Below are 21,750 nucleotides of genomic sequence, written 5' to 3'. Positions count from 1 at the left end.
AATATTTACAAATCAGGCTCATAAAAATCAATGGGGCCTAGTCCATACATTTTTCTGTATTTTCAAAATTCAGATTACACCTGAGAGAACGTACCTTACACTGGGAAAGTTATTTTCAGATAAAGCCAGCAAACAGACGTGAGCTGCAGGCCGGCCACTCCTGCATAGCTGCAATGTTTGACATTCACTGGGGCAACGCCTCACTCATCGTGCTGCTCTTCCTTTTGGACTTACTTCAGGGTCACAGCCTCATCTGGATCCCAGCCCAGAAAAATGCCTGTGGCTTGCTAGAAGCTTAGTTTATAGTGTGGTTTTAAAGTCAATTACCTTGAATTTCTGCTGACTCTCAGAACTGACAGCACTCTTTGTCGTCCCCAGTAGAAACTTGGGGAGAGAGGAGAGGACCAAACACAGGAGGGTGGAACACAATCCTGGATGATTAAGGCTACAATTTAATTTTTTTCCCTCATGGCTGTATGTGATACATTGTACTAAACTTTGGGATTTGCTGCATTTTAATATAATAAAGGAGAAAATTTGCATAGATACAAACTTCCATACATATCACTCAAATCTGTCTCCAGAAATTATTCAAGATTAATTTTGAAATAGTTTTGGTTTTTAATTAAAGTTCAGCTCGGTATTTAGGGAATTACAAAATATCAAACCTCAAGGAAAACTCTAATTTTCTCTTGGTTGGTATCTTCTGTCGCAGGGGAGGAAATCCCCACTTAGCAGTGGGATGGAGTCCAGCAGGAAGTCTTCAGACTGCACTGAACTAGCAGAGGACATAAAATTTATATGATATCAGGTGTTTATAATGTGCAAAAATACATGTATCCATAGACAAGGAAATAAACCTTTCTTTTCAGTAATTAGGACTGGCATTATTGCTTTCTAGAGCAAGAGTGTCATCAAACAAGGCTTATCAACAAATAGAATTTCCATTATTTAAATTTCCAATTTCCATTTACTGAACATGCTGTGAACAAAAGCAGTAGAAGAAGAAATGAAATGTACTTCTCCGTCTTTGTTTTTGTGGGTGTCACAAAACAGGGTGGGACTGAACGCATCAAATTAAAAAGAGAAAAAAAAAAAGTAAATCCTGATGGTTTTGGGTTTCAGAGGAAGACAAGAGAACAAAAACTTGCAATGAGTTTCTTTGTAAACCACAGGAAGAGGATGAAAGAAATTTTTAAAAACTATTTTTAACTAGTTTTTATACTAAGACATCTTTTAAACTACCCTAGATAAAAAAATCCAGTTACACAAGGGATTTTGTACTTTATTTTGTAGATTTTGTGAATGACTCATAAGCTTGCAGTCATATCATTATGCAAGTTATATTAATAAAATATGTATGCTTGGCAAAAATTTCATCCCATCCTGCCAGAATTTAGAACACCTTTTTATTGGGAGGCATTTGACGTCAACTGGTTCCCTTTGGAGATGAGGGATGGTGGGGAAAATGAGTCTGTGATTCTCCAGTCCAATTTTAGACTCCTAATACCTTGAATTACATGGAAGTGCATCCATGACTATTAAAAGCACAAAAACTCTTTTTGAATACTTGTTCACATCACACATCATTGCAGTAAAGAACAACTTGTGTTCTTCTGATGTGGTCACCTGCTCTTTTTCCAGCCAATAAACACTGAAAAAACAATTGATGTTTGTGCTGTCCATCACTTCTTGCATCTGTTTCTTGTCAGCCCTGTGCAGAACTCCATGGCTAATGCCATGTAAAATCTCAGCAAGCCTCAGTGGATTTGTTCACTTGCAGATGTTCTGAAGGAATAAGTAGAAACCATGACAGAAAACACCATGTGATTTTGATACCGTACACTTGTATGCTGCTGCAAGCTGCAAGGAAAACTTATTTTTTCCTAGTTAAAGATAATAAATGTCAGACTGACTTGGATAATTACGACTGCTCTACTCAAACATCCAAATCTTCACCCACATGAGTAAACTGTTGGAGTGGTGTTTAGGCCTTCAGTGTTTAAAAAGCTGACTCAGGCATCCATCAGCTGACTCTCCTTCTGTCAGACAAACAAGAACCTTCTTCTCCATCTCCAGGTAAATATGTGCTGCCTACAACCTTTTCATATAAACTACATATAGCTATAACTACATAAAAATTAACTTGGGAAGAAATTGCCAATAGACAATGGTTTCTTGAAGCAATGGCAAGCTAGAGGAGCCTTCTAATAGAAGCAACAATGCCAAGCCCTTGGCCCTAAAGCAAGATTTCCTTGCAAGTCTGGATGGAGCCCAGCCAGTTTACAAAACACTGCAACAACTGCAGGAACTGGGGCAAACGTCTGGGCAGCTCCCCTCCTTCCTGCAGCAGTGTTCAGACCTCATTTATAAACTGAACCTACCAGCAGAGCTGGAATGGGTGATGTGCTTCTGGGTCAGCAGGACCCTGAATGTCCAGCATGATGCAGGCTGACATCGCCGAGGGTTTCATGTGCTACTGCCCTGTTCCTGTGCAGCTCCACCACTCCAATTACTGTCAGCTCCAGTTGTTTGTCATCAGGCAGTGAGATGGGTGACGCTTCCTGAGGGCTCCCTGGAGCCAGCAGGGAGGGTCTGCTGCCTTCAGCCAGCTGGAGGAATGCAGCACAATCTGTTAGACCTGTCTGAGTGACCCCAGGTAAACTTGCACACGCCAGCCCCGTGTAGAAGCCATGCATTTTAAACATGGCCCTCACCTCCACTTCCTCTGGAGCACCTTGGCAAAGTGTCACAGACTGAAATCTGAAAGTAAAAGCAGGGGTGGCTTTAGGCAGATCCCTCTGAACTTTCCCCCTCCCTCTGCAGAACAAAGTAATTTCCCAAGACCTCGAGGGGAGGCCTCACCCACTTGTCTCAGGTCTGACAGCCGAGGGTGTAGGCACTAATTGGGTTTACAGGCTTCCAACCACGCAGATTAGTCCTACTGCCTCTTCTCCAAGGAAGTGGCTGACAAGAACTCCCTAAAGACTGGGACACTTTTCCTTCCTTCTGCTTATAGACAGGGCATCCTGACACAAGGATGTGCTCAGGAGCTGCTGCTGTTACCCCTTCAGAGTAGCACACCTCATCCAACAGCTGTTCCACCCATCCAGCCTGAGCCTGGGGTTCCCTGGCACAGAACACCCCAAACACTGACTTCTTTTTCTGCACACAACCTGGCAAGACAAGCTCTTCAAACTGTGCCCATTCCTGCACACAATACCTGTGTTTTCCATTTCATAACCTGACCTGTAACAAATCCCCTGGATGTGAGGGCTAACACCACACCAACCCATGGGATGCGTGGCCAACTTCCAAACCGACGGTGTTTGTTTATGTGGTGGGAATGAGTTCACGCCAAGGTGATGGCCAAGGCTGGAGCCAGCAGAGAAGCTGAGGTAGCATGGCCGCAGGGGAGCCGGCACAGAAGCCAGAGGGTGGTGGAGGAGCCAGGATGCAATGGCTGGGGAAGAAGGCTGTCATAGGAACAGGGTGCCCAATTTGGAGGCAAGCTGGCAAAGGAGCCGGCGAGAGGCCGGTGGAGGATCCTGGTGTTGGGGAGCCCCAAGCACCCTCCGCCCTGCTCTATCTCGGGGGAAGGACAAAATCCTCGCTGGGGGCTGCCATGGAGCCTGGAGCCACCTTGGGTCGGCTGCAGACACCCAAACGCTTTCCCAAAGGGAACGACTTCCGTGAGGAGAAGCAAGTCTGTGCGCTCCTCCCCGCAGGCCCCCAAAACAACGCTATTTTAAAGAAAAGCCACTCTCGCTCCAGCTGAGCGCCGTCCTGCCCGCACTCGCGGCCCCCCTGGTTCCCCCGTCCCGGCTCGGCCCCGGCAGGAAGGGGAGGGACCGACGGCCGTTCCAGCCGCCCGTGGAGCTGCGAGCGACCGGGCAGCCGCCGCTCCTCTTGCCCGGGATCGGCATGTCGGCGCCCGGGACGGGCAGGCAGCCACTGCCCGCGGCGGTAAGGCGGACTCGGGGATGAGGGGAGGGGTGTGATGAGGGTGGCGATGCCGCTCCGCGCTGCCCCTGGTGCCCCGCGGCCCCGGCGGGGGAGCGGCTCCGCACCGGCACCGCCCTGGGCACGTCCCGGGCAGTGCCGGGCAGCGCGGGCAGGAGGAGCAGCAGCAGCGCCATGGCTTTCGCCCGCTGGTGGTACGCCATGGTGAGTGCGGGGGAAAGCCCCGGCAGAGCCGGGACCACCCCGGTGGGGAGCCGGGACCGCCCTGGGAGCCCCGCGGGAGCGGCCGGCGGGAGCGCGGGGTGGGGCGGGCAGGATGCACCCGATGCTCCCGCCGCTCCCCGGCGTTCGGGATGGAGAAGCGGGTGAGGAAAGGGGGTTGTGGTGCGGCTAGAGGCGAGGCAGCGCCTTTTAAAATAAAATGCCCCAGTGCTTCAGGTCAGGGGGAAAGGCCGTGCGCTCCAGCTGTCCGTCCGCATCCCATCCCAGAAAGCGACACAGGAAGCTGGGGATTTTGGTGCTGTTAGCAGTTTTCGTCGTCGCCCGAGTAAGGCAGGCTTGCGGGGTGATGAAACCGCACCAGAACGCGTAAAACAGGATTTTATGTGGGAATGTTCCTGTTTTGGGAAAAACTGCGGTGCGCTTTTTCCCAGGAGCGTGTTCTTCACGGCAGGTGGGTGGTGGCGGTGCTGCCGGGAAGAGCCGTCGCTTGCCAGATCCTCCCCGAGCAAAACCACAGCTCTCTGACGGCTCCGTGTGGTTTGGATGGACTTGGGTCGCTGCTCATTACTTTGACGAACCCGCGACTGCTTTAAAAGGCTTTAAAAAGCCTTTAAGAAACCTTTATGCACTTTTATTACACGTAGGAGGAAGCGGTTGGCCTCTGTGTGGAATGATGAAAAGGAAAAAAGTTTGCATTCTGTTAAAGTTTTACAGAAAGCATATGTTGTGAAATGTTGGTTTCAGAGAAAATATCACTTTAATGCATTTCCAAAATACATGATCAGGTAGATGAAACCTCTTGACATTATAACTGTACTTTTAAGTTGCTTCATGTAGCTTGGATCAGTGTTTTCAGGTGTCAGTCATTGTGTTAAGTCAAATCAGTGTCGTGGAGGTGACACAAAATCACAAAGGTGAAAGTTTGAGAATTACTGCACTAAGCTATGGAATGGATGTAAAAGGCCTCGTTAGCTCTGTGTCATTGCATCCAAGGGAAGAAAAGATATCAAGACATGGCTGTGTGTGATGAGTTAAGAAAACTGCTCCCACAGCTGCTCTTTTGGAAACCCCTGGTTGTGGTTGCTGGCACTTGTGGGCCTCCACGTGGGACTGGAGTCCTCTCCTGTGCATAGGGAGGTAGGAGAGGCAGGAGAGGTGGGTGAGAGAGACAGACACAAAGGAGATTAACGTTTTTACTGGGTGGTGTAGTTAAAGCTGGGATTGGATGCAGTAACAATCTGGGTTTCACCTTTCGATTCCTTACCTGGCTTGATTGTAGCTCCCCTGGCAACGCTTTACATCTGACAATTTTCCAAGCAGTGTAAAAGATCTCTGTCTTCTTCCCAGTTCCAGCTGAGAGCAAAAGTCAGATTCCCATCTCCTTAAATAGCTGTAATGCTGAGTTGATTGACTTTAGCTGAGAATCTTGCAAGACTTCACTTCTCACCCAGTTACTGCAAGTCCTCCAAGATGCTGCACAGTGGCCTTAAATCAAAGGCTTGTTAATGCCTTCTGAATCTCCTGAGGTTTAGAAAGAATTTCTTGCAAGCAAAGCCTTTAGTGAGGGTTGGATTTTTGTGCGCATCAGTGTCTATTCAGTTGTTAGTAATTTTCTCTGTGCTTTTTCACCAGTTACTTTCTAGTTTATGAGTGCTGTTTGAGTCAGAAGTTTAAAGGTGTGTCTTAATAGTGTGGTGACATTTTTGTGCACTTTAGAACAGGATGAAGATCTCAGGGTAAACTTTCTTGCTCATGACACATATCTTTGTGAACATGTAATTATGGGTAGGATTGTGTGGGTTTTTTTTTTTTTTTTTTTTAGTTAGTAAGGTTGGAAAATATTTTGAGCCAGCTTAAAAGCTACAAGGAATTGTTAGCTCATGAATTAAACTAAAATTGTCACTTCAGCTGTACACCCACTGTTGATGTAAGAGAGCTGGAGCTGCTCTGACACACTGTCTGGTTATGAATCTGTGTCTCTGGCCCTGGAATTTGAGCAGGAAAAGGAAAGGGTGCCCAAAGAAGAAGTCAGCTTGTCATCATGAGTTGTGAATATGAATGAGCAGTGGATGTACACTGTCCCACAAAACCTGAGCTTAGCCTTCTGACTAAGCAGATTGATTTACTGCGTTTTTTTGTTGGTGTTGTTCTTGGTTTTTGTTGTTGTTGTTTGGTTTTTTGGGTTTTTTTTCTTGTTTGGTTTGGTTGTTTTTTTGTTTTGGTTTCAGTTTTTTTGTGGTTTTTTTTTTTTTTTTTTTTTTTGGTTTGGTTTGGGGTTTTTTGTGTTCGTTTTTTGTTGTTGTTTGTTTGGGGTTTTTGGGTTCGTTTTTTGTTTTATTTCTTTTTGTATATTTCATTTTTTTTAGTGGAGGATTTCAAAGCTTGAAAATTCAGAAAAAGAGTTGTTGAAGGGCATTATTGAAATAGGGTCCTTCATCATACCTTATGCATCAGCTGTTCAGGGAACCAGCATGGTTTCCCCAGGTATACTGTGAAGCTGTGCTTTCCCAGGTTACCTCCTCAGGACAGCAGACTTTCCTGCAAGGCAGTACTTTCACAGGCTCTTTTATTATCTGAGGCCAGGGAGTGAGTATCAGGGCTCTGTGTGTACACAGTGCATTACTCAACGTACTGGGAAAAAAACAAAACAAAACAAAACTGCTCTGGTCTGACCATATATGCTTTGTTTCCTGAGTTGGAATAAACATATTTGTCCTCTGAGTCAGTCTCTTTTTTATAGATGCTGTTTGACGTTGCCTTCTGGAGGGAAGATGGCATGCTTTTAGTGTCTCTCTGACTTGAGTTTAGGGATAGCAAAGCTGTGGTCCTCGTCCTGTTCTGCATCCTCTCTGGGCACCGAAGCTGCCTTGGGATCCCTCAGGGAGTTGTTCTGCCTGAGGTTGAGGGAATCCTGCCAGTCCCCTTCCATATGTCCCTCCTAGTTCTGGGTCTGGATGCTCTTTTGGTGCCATTGTCCTGTCTGCTGTGGGTTTCTTTAGTGTGAAGATGAGGAGGTGGACTTAGGGAGGAAGGGTAACACAGATTCAGCCCTGATAAAGGCCTGGTGTGCTTAGTAAGAAGCAAGTATTTAGTTCCTACATTCCCTAACCTGGTTTAGTAAAAGGAAAAAAAAAAAAACCAAACCAAAAAAAAAAAAAAAAAAAAAAAAGAAAAAAACCAAAACCAAAACAAACAAACAAACAAAAAAAAAAACCCACAAAAAAACCCCAAAAAACCAAAAAAACCCCAAAACATCTAGAGACGCATGTGTACGCACTTCAATTGGTGTTGCTGCTTTTAAGGCTATGTCTGAATTTGAAGAAGAAAACAAATGAAAGCAAGAGAAGTCTTTAGTAGGTGGATAGGTGGATTCAGGATAATACTTGATTTTTTGAGCATTTTTATGCTGAGGGTATCCATGCAAGAATAGAGCCTGATCAACAGTGTTCTCCTTTAACTCCTGAGCCTTATGGCAGTGCTGTCTCTGAAATTCCTGTTCTGTCAGCAACAGGAGACTCACTGGCACTGCTCTTACTGATAACGTGTGCGATGTGCCTTTATTGTAGCAGTAAAAAGCACAGACAGCTGGGTAAATTGTGTCTCTACTGGAAGTGCTATTATGGAGCAGTGAATCAATCTCTTACCTGAATAGACAACCAAAGGGGTCTTGTTTTTCCTCTAAAGAGGCACATTTGGAATATGACTATAGCATTTCCAAATTTAAAACTCATTGAGTGTCTTAGTCATAACCAAATTCATTTTAAAAACTTGAATTATTAGAGGTTGTCCAAAACAATTATTGAAATTTTTGTTGTTATAGTATTTTTTTCAGCCTGCATTTTCTCCTGCTGTTGTGCTGGAACTGATTTCTGTTGAAGATAGTGCAGTGATACATGGATCATTACTTTCTGCCTATAGCCATGTAAAGAAAAATCTGCAGGAACTCATTACTTGGTGGATTAGCAGGCTCTGCCTCCTGCTGCTCAGTCCCAAAAACAGAAGGGAATAAATGGGTCTTGAATCATCTCCTGTCTTTACTTAACGAAACAGACCAGACGTGAACTCTCCCTCCCAGATGTCTCAGTTGCTGTGGGAAGTTAGACTAGCTGAGATACTAGAGAGTACCTGTATTATGTTGCCTTTTATATTATAATATATTTTATATAAACTTCTTGCTTTTTGGTCTTACTATTTTTGAAAAAGAGATTTTTTGAGGGACCATGTTCACCATTTTTCAGAGAGGCAGACAGTTACAACATGCTAAATACCAGTGTGTGTGCTGAGCAAAATGTGCCTTTCTTTGCTGCACATGGGAAGCTACTGGGATTCTACATCAGGTTAAGTGAAAGGAAGAGGAGATAAAAGATGCAGGAGGTTCAGGGATCCTGGAAGAACAGTATTTCCTAATATGCACCTGTGCCTGAACTGTTGGAGCATTTTTTTTTTTCTGTATCAGCAGTAGAATTGCAGAAATCATGACAACAGATTTCTTTCAGGTGAAGAGGGCTGGGCATAACAAACATTTCAGTGTGTCTGAGGGGAGTTCAGATGTTGGAGGGTTGCACAGATCATGTTGGTGTCTCTGAGAGCTGCTCAGTTGCTGCTGAAACCTGTGGTTCTGACATTTCCAAAACAAGCACTGGAGAGTGCTGTGCTGGTGAGGGATGAGTGATAAGCTGAATATCTTCCAGAACTTTTCATGAGATCAGTCATGTAACTGCCCTAAGAGTCATGACCTTATGACTGATTTCTCTTGAAGTTATCCAGTGGGCCATTTATAAATCCTGTTCATTAGTGAGAAGAAAAACTGTCATATTACTGGTAGCTGAAGGGAATCATTCTTGTACTAGGAAGTTTGAGAATTTCTTTGTGTGCAAGGTAAGACTTAAGGTCTAAATAACTACACATCTATTTTCTCTGTTCACAGCATGGTGACAAGAAGGCAAGTGAAGCTTCTTCCAAGGCAGGAGAGAAAAAAGCAGAAGTGGAAGAGGTAAATCCAAGTGTTTGAATATATTAAGAAGAAAAGTTGGTAATGAATTTCCTCTATACTGATTTTTGCCTTTTGATAGCAAAGTGGTAGTTTTTGGATGATAAACTGATGACTCCAGACAGTCATTATTCATCCTGGGAACATTTAGTTTTGTCTTGTGCTGCTGAGCAGCCTACTGGAAATGATTTTTTTGTTCTGTGCGTACTTTTCCCTAACACTTCACACTGGTGTCCATGGAAGTTACCTCAGTGAAGTGTCTGCTGTGCAGTGCCGGTACAGTGTGGGGCACATCTGGTGGCCCTGGTTTTTGAGTTGCACAGAAGTACAGGTGAAGGGAGTTCACCCTGATGCTTTCCACCTGGTGGTTCATCCACAGCAGAAGCTGTGTGGGAAATAACTTTGCCTAAGCCTGTTTGACTACACTGCAATCAGGGTCAGTGAATGCTTTTGTTACAGTCCTCTGAAGTAGATGATTCAAGCAATTGCTTTTCTTTCCTGTCAGAAAGACAAGGAAAAGTTCTCTAGCCTTAGAATATGTTCCACCTTTCCTCTCCAGACAGCTTGGTTTTTTTTATGAATATCACTGTGCATTTATACATTCTTGGTTTAATGCCATATTCTTTGACTGGACATTGTTCTTCACATTAGAGAAGTGTTGACATTTTTTTGTGGTAAGGGTGGGAGTTGAGGCTTGTAGTTCAGAGTTCTAGGGCTAATGTTTCTGACCTCTTATTGGGAAGATCCAGCAAAACAAAGACTCTCACTAAAATTTATTGTCCGGATACTTCTGCTTTTTGAGTCCTTAGAATACTGCGTGTTAGAATACTGTATGCTTCCTCTTGTGAATTTCTTCATATGTTTTATTTGCTCCATCCACTCTGCTGTGCTTAAAAGTGGAAATAGATCAAAAACCTCTTCCAGAGACCTGTTGAGGGACATTGACCCCACTGTGACTCATACCTACCTCCAAAATGCTCTGATTTGTTAAGCGGTTGAGGAAGCAACTCAAAAATCTTTCAACAACTTTTCCAAGCGTCTGCAAAGTTACATTTTTGTTTAAAAGTCAGAGATAATTCCTATAGTCTTTGTTTTTTGAGGCAGAGATTTCTAATATATCTGCAGAGAGCTTTGGGCAATGTTGTCTAGAATATTGAGTTTGTTCACCTGCCTGCTAGAAAAGGTTTGACATTAGAAAAATTACAAGAAAATATTGAGGTTTTTGAAGAGTTTGTATCCGTACTGAAAGGAAAACAGTAAAATCAGTATGGTTGTTGTTTAATCAGAAATAACACCAAACAACTCTTGTCCCTCAGATTCTTTGGATATATAGTCCTGAGGGAGTGAGAGAAGGAGGGCAGAGTTTTGAAAAGTAAACTTAGGAAGGGCCCGATGCTGGTTTGAGTGGGAGATGCCAGTTAGCTACAGCATCAAGATTAACTCCCCATGAATAGTGTTAGGGTGTAGAAGAGGCTTCTTAACCCTTTCTTCTTGGAGACTTAAAAGCAGACTGAAGAAAACACAGCAGGTTTGCTATAGATAGAAACCTGTTCGGTAAGAAGGGATGGAGCTGTGATACCATGGTGGACAGGGTCATGTTGTCCTTGGAAAGATTGTTCTCCATCACTTCATTGCCTTAAGATACCAGCCAAGGAAAGACACTGTCATATTTGTTTGCATAATTTCAGCAGTGCTGCTCAAGCTGTGAGTCTAGACAGGATGGGGGATCTGCTTGCACAGACAGGGTCAGCTTTGTGTTGAGATTGATACAATCTGTCAGTCCAGTGATGAGCAGCTGAGTGTGTATCTGTGCATGGAGCCTTGTGGAAACAAGCAAAAGATGTACTGGAAGTTCCAGATGTGTTAGAATATGTAATCGAAAAAAAAAAAAAAAAATAAAAGCAGTTCATCAGTGTAGATGTCAATAAAAGTGTATGTGCTATTAGGCATTGCTCCAGGGCTCAAGTCATAGGGATCTGTCTTAAAATCTTGATGTCTTGGTTGTTAGAACCTTACATTTATTGAGTTCACCTTCTAGGGATAATCAGACACTTCTGAAAATCTTGAAAAAAAAAAAACACCTGAGAATCTCATTTCAGCTTTACTTGTGGGTGTGTGTATTAGTGAAAGTGGGAAATGGAAAAATAGAAACTTCCACAGACACTGCAGGATTTGATGTGCAGCCTTAGAAGAAACATAGATTGATGTAAAAATAAAGTACACAGACATTAAGCAGAAAAACTATAAAATTATGTTTCTATAGTTGTAAGTAAGAGTATGCCTTAAGTAAGTAAGAAACTGTATTGATAAGATGGTGAAGGGTGTATAGTGTAATAATGTAGTGTATAGAGTAAGCTAAGAGTTCAGAAGTTATAATAGAAAGATACGTGTGTAGTTGTGATAGTAGCCCATTGAATAAAAGTATACTCCTTGCAGCAGAACTAAGTAAAAGTGATAGGTTAAAAATGCAAAATAAACTTTGTAGCAACTGCCCATAGGGTTAAAAAGTTATAAATTGTCTTGTAACAAAGTAGTTATGACTACTTTGAGCTATGGCCGACTGTTTGCTTTTAAAAATCTCACAGCCTTTGTGACTGATGTTTATCTGAGCAATAAATTGTTTTTAGCCCGACTGTAGTCCCATCCCTTCCATTTAAAGCACCAATAATAATAGGTGGGTGTTAACAGAAAAGAAAAGGTGGTTGTTGGAATTGCTGGTTGCTCATGCACATGAAGCTGTGGCATATTGTTGCAGCTGGGATGCAGCTACCATCCAGCAGAAGTGAGTGGTGTGCTGCAGGTTCCCTGGGTCTGCCCCTCTGTTCTCTCACTGTGATATGACAGTGTGGGCCTGAGCCAACGTGTTTGCAGCATGCCATTGCAAAGAGTGTGGAATAGTAAATTTCCTTTCTTCCCCTTGCTTCCTGGTGTTCCAAGGCTTTTAGCAGTTTGTCAGTATGTGAGGGACAGCTTGGTTTTGTTTTAGTCCCATCTGGGCATTGTCTTTAGCTTACGTATGTGTGTGCCTTTCTACCAATTTCAGATCACTTCCATTTTTGAGACCATTGGGGTAAGAGTGCTATAGAAGCTCTTGGATGCTAAAATATAAATGCTTTCAAGGGCAGATGGCACAAAATCACTGAAGAAAAACCCAGGGTGATTTATAAAATACACTGAACTTAAGAAATTCCTGGCCCACAGACTGAGTCTGGATGAGTATTTAGAAGAAGTATCAACATAGACCTGAACTATTTCTACATAACTGGTTTTGTTTTCTTTCCTATATGCTGCTGACCACTGCTGGAGACAGGGGAATGATAAAAGTGAAGCTTATCCAAACTCAGGAAGGCAGGTCTTGCACTGTGATGAGGCACATGGTCCTGCTGTCCTAATCTTGCACGCCATGTCCAGTCAGTGCTGCCTGTCAGAGGGCTGCCCTTGGGGCACAGTGTGTTCTGCTACACAGCCACATGAAATTCACAAGAATAATGCGGAACAAGTGCTCACGTTGTGTGTGGCTGTGCTCTGAAACCCCCCTGCTCTGAGTAGATCCATGTTAATGTGGAGAGAGGCCTGTTCTCTTTTTACTGTCTCAGAGGGAAATACTGAGGAGAGATTCTGTATCTGTGTAAAAGCCCAGCCTGTGCATGGCTGCTGTCTGGATATGAAAATGTGATATTAAAAAGGAAGATAAAGTCATATATTGTGGGAATTGGAAGCCCCACCTTAGAGTGAGGCCGTATTTCACCAGGTATGGTGTGAAACAGGACCCTCTCTAACGTGTCCTCGCATTTTGAGTTGTTCTTTACAGGAATGTAGGCAGAACCTGCTTGTTCAGCTCATTGTACTTATCAGGAAATATATTCTTATTTCAAAAGGATGACAGTGATGATTGGTGCTAAAGCATCGCTATCCTTTTAGAATTGATTCTTTGCTCTGAAATCAGTGTGGCTGTGATACCTTTTAATCCTGAGGCTTGTCACTTAGGATTCCTTATCCAGAAAAAGCATTACTGCTGAGTAAAGGCATTATGACTGTTGAAAATCTCATTGGGGTGCCCACTGCTGGTCTGAGTTGTGGGAGTGCATGGGTAGTTTTTACCTAGGGTGTTTGTGAGGTTTGTTTTTACTTTGGTACCAAAATATTAATTTATATCTGCATTGTTTGTTTGTTTTCCTTCTCCTTTGTGCCTCACAGCACCTTGGCACTGGTGGAGAGGATTGTGGCCTTAATTCATCTTCAGTAGAGGAGTGGGAAGGTTCTGAGAAACACAGCAGCAGCTTCTTTAGCTCTCTCCCTTTTCTGTTTTGGTGCTTCTTTTGGCTAAAATGCCAAGGGTAGTTGAAAAATACTATTATTTCTGTTAAATTCTGGCACTTGCTGAGAGCTGTTGTCATGTAAGTCTCTGCCTTCAGAAGGAAGATAGAGTGGTTGCTGCTCGAGCTGTTCTTGAATGAAAGATTGATGGAGGAGGCTGAAATGCTGCTGATGGTTGTCAAAAATATTTGCAGAACAGAGACTGCACATCCTTGCCTCTTGTGGTTTTTTGTCCTCAGGGCATGTATACTGTAAGCATTCTTACTGCAATCTTACAATGAACACTTGAATGTTGTAGTCCAGAATGAACACTAAGTCCACATTTCTGGACACCAGTCTTGATACATCTTCCTTTGCAAATTCATTTAGCAGAAGAATGTATATTTCATCTCCCCCTTATTAAACCTGCAGAATTAATATTCCACTCTGAAACAGTGTTCTGTCTTTTTGAAGCCGCTGCTAACAATGAAGAGTAAATTATCAGTACCTGTGTGCCACAGCTTTTATTACTTCACACACAATTCTTTACAGGCCCATAATTCTTTTAATTCATTTAATAAAGAAGTTATGCATTGATAATTCATTGTCTCTGTTAATATCAGGTTGGAAAGCAAGATGTGAATACAGCTTCAAGGTAATTCTTCAGTTGTTTGTGTCTGAGAAAGTCACAGAAGAAAATTACTCTTCCAGTCCTTGGAGGGAGAGAAGATGATGTATTTGTCAATGAAGGGCATCTGAGCTGGTTTGCATGGAGGGAACATCTTGGGAAACACCTTAACATCCTTATCATAATAAGGGTGAAAGAAGGATAAACCTGAATTGAATGATAAACATTGAATGATGTGGCCAGAGCTTCTGCTTTTACAAATGTATTAAGGGATGCATAGATACCAAAGAAGTTGCTGTTGAAAGATGACTCTGGGAACTAAAATATGTGTTACTCCATGTGCTGTGGTCAGTATTCACTGAATGATACTCATTTGATACGATGGCTTCAACTTCCACATGGCTTATCTCCAGGTAGTCTTTCTCTGTTGTAGAGAACAATTTATTTGTTAATTTTTCTTCTCTATCTTTTATTGCTTATTGTTTGGTTTACCACCAAATAATTATTGGCATTAACACTTTTGGCATTTTGGCGTATTTGGTTTACCACCAAATAATTATTGGCATTAACACTTTATTCTGTTTAGTTGGTTAACACAAGTTCATACTCTGAACAAGGATTTATTTCACTCGGTTAGCTGGTTCTGTTTTTCGAGGGGAGGGTTTCCTTATTTGGTTGTTTTTGTCATTTTTTAGGGGGACTTCTTTTTTTCTTTTTTTTTGAGGGGGTCGAGTTGGGAGGTGGGATTTTTTATTTCTGGTTTTTGGTCTGGTTTTTGGTTTGGGTTTTTTGGGTTTGTGGGCTCTTTTTGGTTTTTATTTGGGGGGTTGTTTGGTGGTTTTGGTTTGGTGGTTTTTTGTTTGTTTTTTTTTTTGTTTTTCTTTAATTGTTAGTTTGGTTTGGATTGGTTTGTTTTTTTGAGACTTTTTTGGTAGCTCAGACTTGCTGGGAGGTGGGGAAAGCTATCCTTGTGCCTGAAATTTTGAGTATGCTGGTAAGTGTCATAAAGACTCCCTTCTCTAAAACAGTACTCTATGAATTTGTGGAATTCTGTGATTCTATTATATTTTCAGAGCATCACAGTTCTGTTAGACATAGTCTTTGGTACCAAAGGTAAATCTTGAACACCATAGACCCTGAGCCAAAGGCTGAGCATGAGATGGCAGTTGAGATCTGTGGTGATGAAGGTGTGCCCACAATTCTGATTGCTCTTCAGTTTTGCTGCCTTTTTTTTTTTTTTTTTTTTTTTTTTTTAATGATTCTTTTATGGTGACTTCTTTTTTATTATTATTTTTTCTCTTTGAAAAGGGGAGGCTAGCACTTCAGACTTTGAGCTACTTGGACAACTTAATTAAAATTTGAAAAGATTTGTGGGTAATGTCCACTACAGAGTCTTCAGTGCACTACATCAGAGACAAGGCCCGAGGTGTTCTGCATCTCAGTACTGATTTACAAAATTGTAAATGCATCACACCTCCATCACCTGCCTCCAGGATCATTACCACCTCAGCTGGAACACTGCTTCCTTCCTTAGGGAGTTAAAAATGTTCATTGTAACCAGATTTGCAGAGTATGTGCAAGGAGACTGTCTGCTCCCTTAGGATTGTGTTGTCAGAGGAGAAAATACCAAGACAAACCTGACTGACACATGATGGAGGGGGGCTGTGGTGAGGTTCCTGTGTGTCTCTGGGGTGTGTTTGGGGTGTCTCTGGGCTTTGCTGCTGCTTTTTCCTTTAACCACATCCCTCAGCCTAGGCAGAGATCTCAGGTTCTGGGCAGGTCTGTAATGGGCTGCAGCACTGGACTTCAGTGGCTGTGCAGGAAAGTCCTGGGCTGGAACACTCCTAACATCCTTTTAACAGGCAAAAAAACACTGTTAGCCTTGGGTTTTGCAGCATCCTGTGGCCTGTTACTGGGATGTCATTTTTTTTCCCCATGGTGATCCTGGATGTAAGATGCCTCTTAGTTTCAGATTTGGGCCATATTTTGGTCATATTAATCTTGTGTACATGGCCCTCTGCCTCATCTCTGGAGGTGACTGTTGAATGTGCATCTTTGCTCTAGCTTTTTGTTTTCAAACAAAACCAGAAAGAGGAGAATTACCTGAATGGCAGAGGTCTCTGGATCTCCCACATTGTTACAATTCTGGTGTCCCATCCATTGAAAACTGGAGCTTCTGAGTTTGCTGGTTGAATCTCTGGTCCTTCTGCAGCCTGCCCTGCTTGTTGAAATGTGAAATCTTTTATTGCATTGTGAATCTTGCACTTCTTAGAAAAAGCATGATTTTGCCCTTAACTTTGTATCTTTACTTCCTTGCCCTAGGATGTTACCTTCTGGTTGGCCACTCACATCCTGTCTAAACAGCAATAGCTTGCCCCTCTTGTTGTCGTGATACTTTTTATATAGATACTGTTGCTTTAACTGTTAGCTTAAAATGGAGTCGCTGTGCCACAGGAAATAGAGCAGATTTATGTATCCTCCATAAAACACTGCAGGAGAACTCGGGCTGTACTGGGTGTGCACATTTCTGGGCTCTGAAATGTGCCTGTGTGAATTAAAGTTACGTAGAAGAGTTCATTTTTTGATGACTTGCCTTGCAAAAATGTTTTAGGGGAAATTTTTAAGTGTGCTTTTTCTTTTTTTTAATACTTTGGGTTTGGTTGGGTTTTTTTGTTTGCTTGCTTCACAGTTTTACTTGGCTTTTCTTTTCCTACATTGACATTTCTGATCTTTATTATGTCTTTTTATTTTCTAGAAGAAACAAGCAAGTGCTAATGTCAGCCAGCCACTCAAAACAGAGACAAGTGGAGCAGCTGCTTCTGCTCTGGTAATGTGTGTTTAAGAATATGATTTTTTTTTACATGTGGAGAGAATGTGGTGTGACTCCATGCCCTGCATTGGGATTGAAAATTATTTGTTTGCCAACATTCAACATCACAGGGGTGCTCTTCATGACTTGCTACAAATTGTAACCTGTTGAAAGGAAGGGGGAGCACAAGTCAGCAAAACCCCAGTGTTGACATTGTGAGGAAATAAATGGGAACCTTCTCCCTTTTCACATGTTCTTTGTTAATCTCACAGTTATTTTAAAGAATCCTGGCCCTGTTGATGTCAGTGGGCACCTTCATTTGACTTTTGGGGGGCTGTGTTTCTTTTTGCACCCTGAAGTGTTGGTATTTTTTGGGTTCTGTTTACTTGGTGGAACTTGGTGAGTTGGAAGAACTGACAGCTTGTTTTTTCTTTCATTGCCCCCAGAGCAGTTCAGCTGATAATTCAAGAAGCATTTTAAAGCTGAATTGCAAAGGAGTGCAGGTGATATTCTTTCAGGGGAAGCAGTGTGCTCAGGTCTTGCAGGGTATTGAAAGAGGGTGTTGAAAATGCTCTTGCTGATGCTGCACCTGGTAGCCATTGTTAGATGCATAATTGTCACAGGTGAGTAAAATGCAGACCACTTAGAAGAGAAGCAGCAATATGCTTTACTGAGATAAAGAAATATTTTTGATGGAATTTAGTGAAGTCTGACAGCAAAGTTTAGTCCAGGGAGAACTCAGACTGGGCCCATTTTCATGGCAATATCAAGAGTGAGGCAGCTGGGTGCTGGTCAGCAGTGGAGACAAGATCAGTGTCTTTGTTTAGTTCTGGTACCGTGTCCTGTACTTGAAATTATGGGTTTCAGAAACACCTTTTGACATATTTCTCAACCCACCTTGACTCCCATGTGTGATCCAGGGGCTTTTCAGCTCCTCAGCTCACCCAAGATGTGCAGCTGGCTGAGAGGAGTCCACAGTCCACCACACCATTCCATGTCTGGAGGGAGCCTATTATTGGAAGGATCCTAACAGCAGGAAGTGTTTCTGCTTTTGAATGGTATTTTTTACTTTTTTAGTCAGTGCTTTTGTAAAATAATACACTTAAGATATCTGCATGCTTCCTAAGTAATTTATTTTTGCTTTTTACTCAGTGAGGGAGGACACAAAGATATAAATCTTGCTGTCCCTTGCTTTCAATGTTTCTATCTATTACTAAAAACAGCCCAGCATTTTTAATTTTTTTTTTTTTTTTTTTTTTTTCTTTTCTTTTCTTACTATTCCTTGCACTTTGCCAAAGTTTACTCCTCCTACTCAACCTCGATGTCACCAGCTGCCTAGTCCCAGGGATGCTTACATCTAATTTGCTGGCTAACACAGCTCTGAGTATTTTTTTTTTTCAGTATATGTTCTTTCTATGATAAGTAGAAAGAACTTCTAAGTGTGGAAGGCACAATTCATACATGCTATTAAGCCTAAGAACTAGAAGGTAGTATGATAAAAATAATGCAATGGAATTGCCAGGAATTGCTGTATATTAGGTTATGGCAACTTAGAATGTGTATTTTAGCAGTACTCTCCAGTTTCTGTGACATTCCAGCATACTTACTCTAAAGATTATGTACTACAAAAATAGTCACCTCATACTATCTAATACTGACTTTTAATCAAGAGCTAATTCAAGTTCAGCCTTTTAAGTTCCCACTCAGCCATTTCCACCTTTTTTCACTTAGGCTAAATCTTGTGCTAATTGTAACTTTTACTCTCAACAAACCCCTGTGATCCCATAGTGTTACTTAAAATAAGGAAAACTCAGACATTTGTTGTAGTTTGTGCCACCCATACCTTTTTTCAAGCCATTTGTCTGGCTGTTTTCTTTTTCGCCTTTATTTTTGTCTCTAAAAATATCTATTGAAAACAATAATTTTGCAGGTTCATTTTTTTTTTTTAACCAGGAATTTTTCAGGAAGGGAAGTATTTCTTAAAAGGTAAAGGCAGCAATTTCTGCTTTCCTGCAAAACCAGATCAAATCTTTTAGTGCAATCAGAAATACTCCACAGGATTTTGGACAGTTTGGGACTGCTGTTTCTTCTATTATTCATTTCCCCCAATGTAGCTTTAATAATTCTGTTGGTCAGTAGTACTTACTTGTCATTACTTATCCCAGATAAATTTCTAAATCTTTACCAGAGGCAAGGTAGGGGGGATAGTTAAGTTGTTCCAGCTCCTGCACTTTATTTTTTTACCTGTTCCTACCTTATGGTGAAATTCATTAAACAGAAGAGTCAAGAGGGGGTTTGCTGCCTCCACATCAACCTGGGTAATTTTTCCTTCATCTAGTAAGTAGTAATAATTGATGGCTTGTTTCTTCTGGGGTTTCTGGCTTTCAGATGCAGGAGCTTGTGTGTGCTAAAGGATTGTCGCTGTGTCATGCCTGAGCATGTGGGCAGTCTGCTTGTCCAAGGGAGAGTATTCAGCTGCCTCGCGTTGTTTTCATACACTGTCCCTCAGAAATGCAGTTGTCTGTGGCTTCATTTTACCCGTGTGTTACTCTCTGTTGTGTCACTCCGGAGTTCCTGGAATTGCAGCCAGTGTTTACTCACTGCCTCTGCTCCCTGTGCTCTGACAGGGGTGTTAATTGTCTGCCTAAGTGTCCCTGTGGTGCAAGAAGTGCTGCCTCTCCTGCCTCCTCCTCTGCACTGAGGCCACTCAGGAAGCTCAGTCAGCAACCTGGACATGCCCAGTTTTTGTGTGACTCAAATCCAGATGGATAATTTAGAGAGGCTTCACTGAAGCAGGTGTTCTGATGCCTTTGTTTCTTTGACAAACCTTTCTTTCCTCTCTGATGGGGGAGTCCTCTTCGACTGCTGGTTTGTCCCAGGGGGGTTTTCAGTGAGCACCTAGCTAGGCAGGTAAATGGAGTGAAAAGGGAGGTTCAGGTAAAGCTGTCATCATCAGGAATGTTTACTGGGTTAGCTAAGAGCAGCCTCTTCCATGCACACACTGACTGCCAAGGTGCACAAACCAGGTCATGGCTGCCAGGATTAGCAGGCAGCAGTGGGAAGGAAAAACTGAACTAACCTCCTCCCTCTCCTGCCAGTGCTGCTGCGTTTCCTTTTACAGCCTTTAATGAAGATTTTGCCAGTTCCACAGCCATCAGGAAAGCCAATTTCCACCTCAGTGTTCAATCGTGTCTATTAATAGAAGGGACTAATACTTGAACACAGCTGGATCCAGCCACCCTTCCTGGATCTTTGTGTTCTTATATGGTATTTCTGTTGATAACAAATGGAGTTTTGCTGCTTTTTATGTAGCAGATTTTTTGCATTGCTCTTAATAAGTAATTATATTCTTTTTCTGGCTGCCTCCTATAGCTTAGAGAAGTGAGAATCTGTATTGCTTTTATGGCCTATTGAAGCAGTGGTGGAAATGTAGTTGGTTTTTAAAAATGATTATTGTTATTATTATTAATTATTATTAATAATAATAATTATTATTAATATTATTGTTCAGGTTTTCAGAGGAAGCTTCTTGACCTTAATGATTAAAGAAATTTAAGGTTAATTATTTTTCACTGGCACCCAAATTAACATTGTTCTAAAGGGAATTCTCTCTGCTTTCTCATGCAACAAACAAGAAAACATGGAAAAATAGCAGCAGTTGATAAGTATCTTTGAGTGAAATCCCTACTATTTTTGCAGCAGGCAAATTTATCTAGTTTATCACCAAAATGACACCTACTGTCAGTGGTTTTTTTCTGCTACACACCTTATTCACTGTCACTAAATTTTTATTTTGTGAGCTTTGCAGAGGCAAAGGAAGGAATTGTGAAGGAAGGAATTTTTCAATAGAAGGCATCTGAAGTCACAGGATTGTTTGGGAATGTCCAGAGAAATGCATAAATTTATTCTTACATTTCCAGTCATCTTGTGAAGGTTGGAAAGGCTACCTCCAAAATTTGAGATTATTCAGAAAAATAACAATTCAGGTTATCTGAGGACTTAATTTCAATGTTCTTTGTGGGAGGGATGTGTGTCATGACACAGATTCACAATTTTTAGGTGTTCTGCAGCAGGACTGTGGCAAATCCTGTGGCAAACTTCCTCAAAGTTGCCCTCAGAGCTGTTGGCAGCATGTGAAAATCAGGAAGGCTGTGCCTGTGTGGAGAACAGTGCTGGCTTTCTCGGTGGCAGGGGCACACTAAAAATAGACCTAAACATTAAAATTTGGAAGCTGCTGGAGTACAAAAGATGCCTCGTGCATGGAAGAGTTGGCTTTGTGTGAAGATACAGGATTTGCAACTTGTAGAGCTGTGCAGTGGTCAAAATAGCACAACCCTTTCACAAGAAAAATTCTATACTTCACTCAGAAATGGGATATTTTCTTTGTCAGTCTGCAGATGTTTATCCCTTTCTAATTCTCTTCCAGGGCTGACTTATTTCTTATTATTATTCATTCAAGATAAAGGCAATACAGAGGCTATTATGAAAAAGTGGCTGAAGGTTTTGTAATGGCGCAGGGCTTTTTCTTGGAAAAAAACCCAATCTCTCCCATAATACCACAGGTATTGAAAATTTGATTATATGGCAAAAAGAAATTCAAGAGCAGATCACTACTGGTATTTCAAGAAGCACCTGTTAATTTCTAAACTAATACAGATTATTGGGGTTTGTTATGCTTAAAAATAGCCCTAGTCAGTCAAGTTCAGGCCTTAAGTGGCCTAAAGCATCTCAATTACTTTCAATTAGTAACATTCATGTACTCGGAGTGTCTGGGTAATCAGTCCAAATTTAGAGACCATGAACTCATAATAGGGCTGAGGGGAAATGTGCAGGCTCCTTCCC

The 21,750-nt window shown here is 42.1% G+C and overlaps 1 protein-coding gene across 3 annotated transcripts in view; it reads left to right on the top strand.

The window, feature by feature from the left end:
* The first annotated feature begins 3,891 nt into the window (after positions 1-3,891).
* The window catches only part of CAST (calpastatin), a 57,873-nt gene continuing 40,014 nt past the window's right edge, over positions 3,892-21,750 (top strand). For 2 of the 3 annotated variants that reach the window (XM_054002762.1, XM_054002760.1), the window contains exons 1-3: positions 3,892-3,966; positions 9,113-9,178; positions 16,855-16,926. In XM_054002762.1, the coding sequence (XP_053858737.1) occupies positions 3,925-3,966; positions 9,113-9,178; positions 16,855-16,926 (180 nt within the window). In that variant the 5' untranslated portion in view covers positions 3,892-3,924. Of the gene's footprint in view, positions 3,967-4,113; positions 4,168-9,112; positions 9,179-16,854; positions 16,927-21,750 lie in introns of those variants that run through there. The other variant, XM_054002761.1, reaches the window with a different exon arrangement.

Source organism: Vidua macroura, chromosome Z, assembly GCF_024509145.1.
Source record: "Vidua macroura isolate BioBank_ID:100142 chromosome Z, ASM2450914v1, whole genome shotgun sequence".
NCBI classification, from domain to species: domain Eukaryota; kingdom Metazoa; phylum Chordata; class Aves; order Passeriformes; family Viduidae; genus Vidua; species Vidua macroura.
Note: the sequence above shows the minus strand (reverse complement) of the source record. Positions and strands in the feature narration are given on the sequence as shown.